Source organism: Bicyclus anynana, chromosome 1 (genome assembly GCF_947172395.1).
Source record: "Bicyclus anynana chromosome 1, ilBicAnyn1.1, whole genome shotgun sequence".
NCBI classification, from domain to species: Eukaryota; Metazoa; Arthropoda; class Insecta; order Lepidoptera; family Nymphalidae; genus Bicyclus; species Bicyclus anynana.
Window position 1 is genome coordinate 2,589,986 of NC_069083.1, and position 11,351 is coordinate 2,601,336.

The 11,351-nt window shown below is 33.9% G+C and overlaps 1 protein-coding gene across 1 annotated transcript; it reads right to left on the bottom strand.

Moving 5' to 3' along the window:
- Nucleotides 1–1,833: 1,833 nt before the first annotated feature.
- Nucleotides 1,834–6,561, bottom strand: LOC112051255 (zinc finger protein 501). The gene is made up of 6 exons (XM_024089827.2): nucleotides 5,652–6,561; nucleotides 5,276–5,543; nucleotides 4,485–4,551; nucleotides 3,904–4,015; nucleotides 3,151–3,384; nucleotides 1,834–2,666 (listed from the first exon to the last, which is right to left on the bottom strand). The coding sequence occupies exons 1-6, from the start codon at nucleotides 5,763–5,765 to the stop codon at nucleotides 2,193–2,195; spliced, it is 1,269 nt and encodes a 422-aa protein (XP_023945595.1). The 5' UTR covers nucleotides 5,766–6,561; the 3' UTR covers nucleotides 1,834–2,192.
- Nucleotides 6,562–11,351: the final 4,790 nt, after the last annotated feature.

The following is an 11,351-nucleotide window of genomic DNA, read 5'->3' on the forward strand; positions in this document are numbered from 1 at the left end:
TTCACAAGGTGTAGTTAACGCATGATATGCCTACTGGACATGTAATGGGCATAATATCTCGACCATATGGTCCTGCAATTTAGCATAATAATATTTCCTTTACCTAATAACGATACATCACAGTATGATCTCTTTGTTTTTAAGCTATTGCATAGCTTCTATCGCGGGCCTTGAGCGCTGGGACCGAATCCAGAAATTCCGTAACGAAAAAACCTCACGCTCCCCACTCCGACGGGCACGGAGGTACGGCTTGAAGGCCGTTCATCGTCTAACGTCGTTTCAGTTCGGCAGTCTTCGACACGGCGTTGTGTGCGTGCGATTAGGAAACTCGCACGAATCGAGACGAGCTGCTCCGAAATCGGACGAACACATAAGCAGCTGTTTATGAGAAAGTATATAGGTGTATAGGTATTTATGTACAACAGTGAATAGCTGTACTTGTAAAATTTGTGGATAAAGTGTTTTGAATATGAATGAACAAAGTGCATTTTTTTTTATTTATTGCATTGTTGATACAAAATGTTATGCTTTACCGCGGCAGTCCCCGAGTGCCACACATCTTTTTTTTATTTAATACTTTTTTTTAAACAAAATATATTTATGTCATAACTTTTTTTTTTAATAATGATTTTTTTACAATGGTCCTTTAATAGTTCCTTTTAAAGTATTTTGTTTACAACTCTAAATAGTTATGAAAGAAGTCTTAAATTATGCTAAGCTTAATAATCACAAGATTTGTACAAAGTAAATTAAGGAGTAGTCGTTTTGGAGGACATTGTTAATTTTTTAGCTATGTTTTGTTGTTTCAAATTTGTTCCAATGGGATAGGCAAAGATCAGTGATCATACAGCCCATGTTTTTATTATTAACCAGATTTTAAAAAAGAAAGTTCTTTAAAAAAAGTCAGTGAGTACAATCTCATCTGCTGGATTATTTGCTTTATCTCAAGTTTGTTTGACATTGATGATGTTTTACATTGATACATTAAAAAACCGTAATATTTTCAATACATTAAATGTCAAATGAGTTCAGTGGCTTTTGATTTTTGCACCTGTATTCACTAACTCGATTGTTTTGACAATAAACACAGAATAAAGAATGTCCAGAATGAGTCTTTACAAGCAGCGTGCTGAAGCCGGTGAAACACATAAAAAAACAAATGTCACGCGTCTCCTTGACAGCCGCATACACAAACTGTTTTTCAAAATTTAACACTAACTACAAATGACATAATAATCAATAATTACCAATAAAAAAATATTCCATAATTTTTTAGTTTTTGTGAACAATTTTTAAAATATTTAAAAACATAAGACGCCATTTTTCTTGAATAATATTGAAAATTACTGATGCGACGCTTCGTGTCGTACTGACTCGAGAATGTATTTGTTTTTGAATTTTGTATTTGGAACAGCTATGACACCGTCGTGTTCCGAGCGCTCTATCTGCCTATTATTCTATAATCTGTGAGAATAAACGTCTTTTCTCCTTACATACTACGGCCAATGCATCACATATAAATTATTTATTTATTTTGCTTTGCAGATTATGTTATATTGTATATATTGTAAAATAAAAAAAGTCCATAGATTTAGGAAAAATTATTATTACAGATCTCTTTTTGCTATTCCTAGAGTTAAGTGAATTCTATAAGTTATGTAATTATAAAGACAAATGTAAACTGCTATTTACAAGTAATTATTAATTAATAATAAAATCTGAATCAATTTTACTTCTAATCTGTATTTGTGTTTATTTATACCAATAACTTGTAAATGTTTTAATATTCTTTTAAATACAAATGCTATACTAGTGATATTTAAATGAAACAAATTATTTCGAAATTCTGTGGTATATTTAAAAAAAAAATATTCGTATGATATTCATAAATTCTCTACAAAATTCCATGAATGTTGATTTTTTAATGAAACTAATAAAATATTTTTGAAAGTTTGTTGTTTAATTTAAAAAAAAAAACCTATAATAGTATCTACAATCAATGTCTATTAAATATCTTACAATAATAAATTAAATATCTTAAATTCGCTGACAGATTTCAAACCATGCGATAGACTATATCTGTACAGTGAATCCATGGAATGCTAAGATATTTGTCTAGCTTGTGACTGCCTTAATGGTACAGACAGTAACTTGTTTGTCTATGGCTTACAATTAATACAGGTCTTCTATAACTACTTTATCACAGGAACACCTCTATCATGAACCTTCATATGTCGAGTCAATGTACCCCGTTGAGTGAAACTGTGCTCACACACTGAACACTTATGCGGCTTTTCCCCGGTGTGTGTGCGATTGTGTTCTATCAATCGTCTCTTAGCAATGAAGCTCTTCGAACAATACGTACACGTGAAGGGACGTTCCCCAGAATGAGCTCTCTGATGTTCCACGTACGATGACCTGGCAGTGAACGTCTTGTTACAAATATCACATTTATACAATCTCCCTTTGCCCTCGTGCTTCAACAGATGCTTGGCTAAGTTGTGTTTGTCCGTGAACGGGTAGCTGCACACTTGGCAAATGTATCTCTTGTCCGTGTGACACTTTTGCACATGTGACATCAGTATCTTGTTTGTGTAGAACTTTTTGCCGCAGTGCTCGCATGTGAATTGACGTTCTCTGTTTTCTTTGTGCGTTTCTAGATGCGCCTGGAAGGATAGTAAAGTACTACAATTATTTTTAGTCACTAATTTTTGATGAGTTATCGACATAGGTCAACAAATCAGGTGGTATAGGGCATAATAGTTAGACATACTGATGAACATTGTGAGCCAAAGGTCCTTGGCTCAAAAAAATTGGTTGACCTCCTACAGTGGGTGGGGTGAGAATATTAAACGTGTCGCAAGGGAGTTCCTTTAATTTAATGACTCAAAGCGCAAAAGCAAGTCGCGTGAACGCTTTTCGCTATCTTCACGTGACGCGCCTGAGTCTGACGCGGTGAAGCAGTTTCATATTCACCTTCAGAATGACGCTAGTGGTGCAGCCCTTCCCGCACACGTTGCATATGAACAGACTCCGTTCGCCGTGCAGCTTCTGGTGAACGCGCAGCGTCTCGCGGCTCTTCACTATCTTGCCGCACGTGCTACACGTGACGCGACTGAGTCTGACGCGGTGAAGCAGTTTCATATTCACCTTTAGAATGACGCCAGTGGTGCAGCCCTTCCCGCACACGTTGCATATGAACAGGCTCCGTTCGCCGTGCAGCTTCTGGTGAACGCGCAGCGTCTCGCGGCTCTTCACTATCTTGCCGCACGTGCGACACGTGACGCTGCTGAGCCTGACGCGCTCGTGCCAGCTGAGGTGGTGCTTCTTCAAACCGCTCAACGTCATAAAGGTTTTTTTGCATGGCGTGCATTTTAGAGATTTCTGTTGATTTAAATAGTAAGTAGATAGGTAGTTTTTACAGTCATAGATTGGATGTGCGATGCGATGCGCGTCACATTTATTTCGTGACGAGAGAAAGAAATATTTTTGATTTCGCCGCCATTGCTCGACATATAGTCTTTTATCTATAAATATTTCTGATATAAATAGTTTATATTTTATTAAAAAACTCTCACTCGTCACATTTATTTGTATGTACTTTTTGATGATGTGTGTGTTTTCTCAAGTGCTTTTAGTTATTTTTGTGTTTACAAAATTTTTGTCTGTCTGTCTTTCTGTTTGTCCGGGCTAATCTTTGGAATGGCTGAACTGATTTCAATGGGACTTTCACTGAAAGATAGAGGAGGTAATTGAGCAATATATAGACTACTTTTTATACTGAAAAAATACATGATTCCTGCGGGATTTGTGATATACTGAATTTCACATGGACGAAGTAGCGGGCTTTCGCTAGTAATTAATGTATTTGTAAATTTTTTGTATTGTATTGATTATACTTACCGTTTTTTGATGTGCCAACTTGTGACGCTCAAATTTTTCACGAGAATCAAAACTTTTTCTACACAATTCGCATTTTCTCAGCTTCCTTCTCTTACTTGTTTTAACTCTAACTCTAAAAATATATATTCCTCATTATCATGGTCAGTACTACATTCTAGCAAATTAAGTATTAATCTATACTAATATTATAAAGCTGAAGAGTTTCTTTATTTGCATGAACACGCTAATCTCAGGAACATAGGTCCGATTTAAAAATCTTTCAGTGTTAGCCCATTTATCAAGTCAGGCTGTAAGCTATTTTATCACACTAAGACAAATAGATGCAGAGCAACAATAAAGAATATTTCAAAATCAGGGGACTTTTTCCTATTGAGAGCTAACGCTGCGTAAACGATTATAGTTTCGCAAAAATCATGTATGACAGAATTGTTCCCCTTTAAAAATCTGTGATAGTTCCCGCAGGACTTGTGAAAAACAGAAATCCAAGCAAACAAAGTCACGGGCGTCTGCTAGTTTTTTATAAATCAACTAGTCATTGTCAATCACATGGAATTGAACAATAAAGAGGCAAGGCAACATACTTTTTATGTGTTTTATTTTCCTTTGCTGTAACTTCTGATGAATTAGGAAGCTCAGTATTGTCAAAATCTGAAATGTAAAAACATAGTTATTCTTTTAAAATTGTTGTAAGAAATATAATATTTAAATGTGAATTATTTTTTTTCAAGTAATCTTTTAGTACAAACACCTTTGCTTTTAAAACATAGTCAGCCAGCAAGTGAAGGCATAAGATTGTATCTATACCTAATTAGTAAATTAGTAATGACACTAATTTAAGTTACAATGTTTTGACTTGTACTAATTTAAGTTACAATGTTTTTAAGCAAATAAATCTTAATTTGAATTTGTGAAGTGTAAATTAACATTTGGAAAACCCATTCTAATGAGAAGATCTGGCATAAACAAAACAGTTGCTTTTTGCAAAAAAAAACTATGGACATTGTTTAAGGGCAAGTTTGCTGGTATTTTTTTTCTTTACAAGTTAGCCCTTGACTACAATCTCACCTGATGGTAAGTGATGACACAATCTAAAATGGAAGCGGGCTCAATTGTTAGCAGGAGGGTGAAAATCCACACCCTATTCGGTTTTCACACGACAATGAACCAGAATGCTAAATTGCTTAGTGTTATGTCTTTGCTAGTAAGGTGGTAACTAGCCACAGCCAAAGCCACCCACCAGCAAATAATTACAGATATATAAGTATAGATTACAATAATTACAGGCACATAAGGATTAACATGTTAATGATGAGAAGCTCTCCTAGGCGAAAATTTCTCATTAATTTATGGTTTTGGCTATGATGATTTTTACCATCGTCATTATTTGTCCCAAAGTGTTCAACTTTGACTGTAACATCTTCATAGTTTTCAACAAGTGCGTTCAAATCATTGTTTTGCGTCTCTACCACTTTAGGGTCATTGTTAAGCCAGTCAAGCTTTTTACTTTCTGGCGCAACTGAATAATATACAAGTAAAGTGTTCTGGGATTGTAGACAAGTCCTCTTGAACTCTGAAAACTTTGTTATAAGATCATAACATGTGTTACATATTGCTTTTGGCAGAACATCTTCTTTAGCTATCTGAAACAAAATTTGATTTTTTAATGGGACTGTGTAGGGAAATGTAACATACATTTATTTCCTCGCACGATGGCATAGGTGATGAAAGTAGAATTTGCAAATATTTACCTCAATATTAGTGCAAAACCAATAAACATCCGGCGAAACATTTTCAAATAAACTATATTGAAAACTGTCTGTTGCTGTTAGACAAGCACGACATAGTTTACTAGAACCTGGCATAATAATGAATTTCAAAGATCAAAGTCAAACTTTTCTGATAAACATGAAGAGCTATATAACACAAAGTCTTTGGTTTTTCTTTAAAATTATAGTCAGATCGGGTAGGTATTTTAAACAATGTAAATAAACAAAAACATATGATTCAGGAGTGCTCAACATTTTACTAAAGCATTATTCACGAATATTGTCATGAAATAAAACTTCCTTTGATAGACATTTTTTTTATATTTTATGTTCCTATAAACTGTTATTTATCGAACAGATAATGTTTCACTTATATTTAGGGTTCCGTGGTCAATAAAGAACCCTTATAGTTTTGTTTTTTTATTATGTATAAGCAAGCACCGCTTAGCTGTACGCTAGATTGTAAGCTATGAGGCAGCCTTTGATAGAACGCGCTTGCCTAGAAGATGCCTATTCACTCTTGACTTGAAGATACCCATACCCATGTCCGTCTGTCCTTCTATCTGTAACTCAATTACTAATAGAAAACTGTAGCTTGACTATGAAAATTATGTACGCGATTATAGGCGTAAATTAAAAACTTGACAAGTAGTTTTTACTCGTTTTCTCGTAGTGTGGGTTATTGTTAGATATACGTTTTTATGTAGAATTTGATGAGTTTGTTAAGACACTACTTTTCAATTTAGGCCTCTATTTGTAAAATATTAAGATTTAAAGTGCTAATTTAATTTCGTACTAAACTAAATAAAATTAAAAACAGTAAACGAACAACAAATAACAATAATAAACAATAACAACGAAACGAGAACAAAACGAAAGAACAAAAATTATAAGGGAAGAAAATACGAACAACAAACTGGATTTAGTTAACGAATACTGTGAAGTAGGAGTATTAGTCACAGACAAAAAATAAAGTAGTGTTCTGTGCTGTGAAGTGTGAACTGTCAAATCTCAAATCTTCTTTCACTTAATACAAAATCAAAAAAATAATCATAGTTGGTAATTCTGCAATAAATGAAAATATTTTATTCACATTATAATAAAAGAAAACATCATTTGAATTACAACTTCTTTCTTCTTTTGATATGATAATACGATAATACGATTTATAAAATTAATTAAAGCTCTTATTTAATTTTATAAATGCATATTAATACCCATAAAACTCAATCTTTGTTTTTCGAAATGGTTTGTGACTCATGTCTGCTTGGGGTATTTAAGGTTCTTTTTATGTCGTTTGTGTTGTATTTCTGCAAACTCTATTTAATTAACATAGAGGAATTAGACATGGAAATGCATCGCACCCAAATGCAGCAACAAAATTGTCTGTCGTTTTTAGAGGGGGACGAGGTAAACTCACACATCGAAAAAATTTAACAAGAATAAATAATAATTATAATCTGTACACAGAATATTCAATTAATGGATCAATGTTTTGCTGTTCGTTCGTTCGTTAGAAGAATAGAATCGATTTTTCTTTTATATATTGTTTTAATTTATTATTAATTATAATTATGTTTTTGACGACCTCCGTGGCGCAGTGGTATGCGCGGTGGATTTACAAGACGGAGGTCCTGGGTTGGATTCCCGGCTGGGCCGATTGAGGTTTTCTTAATTGGTTCAGGTCTGGCTGGTAGAAGGCTTCGACCGCGAAGGCGTACCGACAAGCGATTTAGCGTTCCGGTACGATGTCGTGTAGAAACTGAAAGGGGTGTGGATTTTCATCCTCCTCCTAACAAGTTAGCCCGCTTCGATCTTAGATTGCATCATCAGTTACTGACTGAACATCAGTTACTGAGTGAGACTGAAATCAAGGGCTACCATGTAAAGAATAACAAAAATAAAATAGAAATATTTTCAAATTAAACGTCACGTCATCTTTTAGTGAATTAGAAGTTGTTGACCGTTTTTCATGCCATTGACTGACTGACTACTTACTACACAAACCGGAATTATTAGGGAGCTTTTTAGACGACGAAAACGATTACAACAATGAAACATCGATACAATCGATAACGCGTTAGATCGTTGGTTGTTTGACAGAGAGGTAACGTCTTGCGGGGCAGGTCTTTCTATAATTGGTCCGTGATAATTAATTTGTTGTATGTGAATCCGGACTCAAAAGGGCTAGAACCCAGAGCCGTAAAGCTTATTATTAAAAATAAAATGTATGTGAATCGAAACGAAAAGTGTCGCTTAAAAGAACCTTTTTGAGTAGTATTATTGTTGTGTAAAAAACCTAAAGTTGTGGACTAGTCAGATTGAGTAGGTATTTTAAACTATGTAAACAAACAAAAACAGCTGACTCAGGTTTGCTCAACATTTTATCATTATTTACGAATATTATCATGAAATAAAACTTCCTGTGGTAAACAAATATTTTTTTTAATTTTATATTCCTATATAATATATCCTGTTATTTATCAAACAGATAATGCTTCACTTATATTAAGGGTTCCGTAGGCAATAAAGAACTCTTATAGTTTTGTTTCTTTATTATGTAGAAGCAAGCATAAGGTTTCCTCGACATATTTAAACACATTAATCAAAACGGTTTTCTCGGAGGACGATAAGGGTGATTGATTCGTACGTTTCTTTTTTGGTGACGGAAACAATAGCAACGCGGAATAACTGCTCCGGCTAGTTCCAGGCTCCGGTTCACTAATTTTCGTACTAAACTAAATAAAATTAATTAATTAAACTGATAAAAAACCCGACTGCATAAATGATAAAAAAACTGAAAAGAAAAAAAAGCTCAGTCCAGAAGTGTAGAAAACAATTAGAAAACAGTCGGGACCTATTATATTGAATAGAATGATTTTCGTCTACATTTTTTATTAGGTCCCGACTTTAGTTTGATCAATTTTTATATCATTTATGCCGGGTTTTTATATTTGTTTAATTAATTAATTTATTTCACACTTTTTAGTTACGATAGATGGTGAATTTCGGATTTATTGGTTACGTTTGTTACAAAGTACGATAATGTATACCTAAGTCCAACTGAAATTAAGTAAATATTCAAAAAATCTACGCAACCCTCGGTGGCCGAATCCGACTCGCACTTGTCCGATTTTTATAATCAATATATTTCTTTTAGTCTATTTTAGGTGTTTTATGACTACACTTCATAAACCTCGCACCTTATAGTCGTCCGCCTCGCGTATTATGTATAGACTTAATTAATATTAGAATTAATAAATAACGTTTTCCTAATTGTAGTTTTTTTAACATGGCCATGATATACTATTTTGAAATTCTCACAAAAATCCCTTGAATTTGATTCGCATGTTGCAATATTCACAAAAAAAAAAACTTCACCCCGATTCTATAGCGTCTCACAGTCGTCGTGTTGGTTTTTTTTTTCTAATTTCACCTATCTAAGAACACTTGGGTTATTAAAACAAATCTAACGTTATCTGAATTACGTAAATCCGTTCAACGGTTTGGAAGATATGAGGTAATAAAGAATATTACATACATACATACAAGATACGCGCGAAAAACATAACCCTTCTTGCAGTCGGGTAAAAACAGTAAACAAACAACAAATAAACCATAATTAACAATAACAACGAAACGAGAACAAAACGAAATAACAAAAATTACAAGGGAAGAAAATACGCACGACAGACTGGATTTAGTTAACGAATCATTAACGAATACTGATATATAAGTAGGAGTATTAGTCATAGACAGCAAATAAAGTAGTGTTCTGTGCTGTGAAGTGTGAACTGTCAAATGTCAATCTTCTTTCACTTATTAATACAAAATCAAAAAAAATATCATAGTATATGGTAATTCTGCAATAAATGAAAGGTTAAATTCACATTAAAATAAAAGAAATCATCGTTTTAATTACAACTTCTTTCTTCTTTTGATATGAAAATACGACATTTATAAAATAATTAAAGTTATAATTTAATTTTATAAATGCACATTTAATACCCATAAAACTCAATATCTTTATTTTTCATAATGGTTTGTGACTCATGTCTGCTTGGGTTCTTTTTATGTCGTTTGTATTGTTTTTGTGCAAACTCTATATATTTAACATAGAGGAATTAGAAATGGAAATGGATCGCACCCAAATGCAGCAACAAAATTGTCTGTCGTTTTTTGAAGGGTACGAGGTAAACTCAGTCATCGATAATATTTAACAAAAATAAATAATAAAATATTTAATAAGAATAATATAATCTGTACACAGAATATTAAATTAATGGATCGATGTTTTGCTGTTTGTTCGTTCGTTAGAAGAATAGTATCTATTTTTCTTTTAGATATTGTTTTTATTACAAATTTATTATTTATTATAATTATGTTTTTGATGACCTCCGTGGCGCAGTGGTATGCGCGGTGAATTTACAAGAAGGAGGTCCTGGGTTGGATTCCCGACTGGGCTGATTGAGGTTTTCTTAATTGGACCAGGTCTGGCTGGTGGAAGGCTTCGGCCGTGGCTAGTTACCACCCTACCGGCAAAGACGTACCGCCGAGCGATTTAGCGTTCCGGTACGATGCCGTAACCGAAAGGGGTGTGGATTTTCATCCTCCTCCTTACAAGTTAGCCCGCTTCCATCTAAGACTACATCATCACTTACCATCAGGTGAGATTGTAGTCAAGGGAAACTTGTAAACAATAAAAAAAAAAAATCTTAGATTGCATCATCGCTTACCATCAGGTGAAACTGAAATCGAACGTCACTTCATCTTTTAGTGAATTAGAAGTTGTTGACCATTTTTCATGCCATTGAACTATTTACTACACAAACCGGAATGATTAGGGAGTTTTTTCAGTCGACGAAAACGATTACAACAATGAAACATCGATACGATATAAGTATACACGCGTTAGATCGTTGATTGATTGACAGAGAGGTAACGTCTTGCGAGGCAGGTCCTTCTATAATTAGTCCAAGATAATTAATTAATTGTATGTGAATCCGGGCTCAAAAGGGCTAGAACCCAGAGCCGTAAAGCTTATTATTAAAAATAAAATGTATGTGAATCGAAACGAAAAGTGTCGCCTAAAAGAACCTTTTTGAGTAGTGATATTGTTGTGTAAAAAGCCTAAAGTTGCGGACTATAGAATGTAGATGGCGCTGCTTCATAAAGATTTCACGTTCTTCTAAGTTGCCATGGCATGGTCACAGATTAATAATTTAATAGATACTACGTATGTCAATGTGACAGCAGTGATTTTATACTCTTTGTTTGACACTGACAGCTTACATTTTTTTAAATTTTGTCTAAGAGGAATTTAATTTAGGTATCTCGTCTTAAAATATCTATGGGTATCTTTTTATTGCACAAATGACAATGCACATACACTTTAAATTGTCAAAGTACACATAATTTTATATGAAAGAGTAAATTAATATACAATACATAATCTTCTAGGTACCTTATCTTTATTCATTTTCTATATTCTATTTTGTAGGTTCATCATCATCTTTATCTTACTATCCGATGGATGTCCATTGCAGTACAGTGCGACCTACATTTAACGACTGACTCCCTGCGATTCGCTTAATGTCGTATTTCCACCTGGTGAGGGATCGACCATCACTGGGCTTTCTTGTGCGGTGTCGTGATTCCAGCACCTTGAGTTTGTCAACAGGC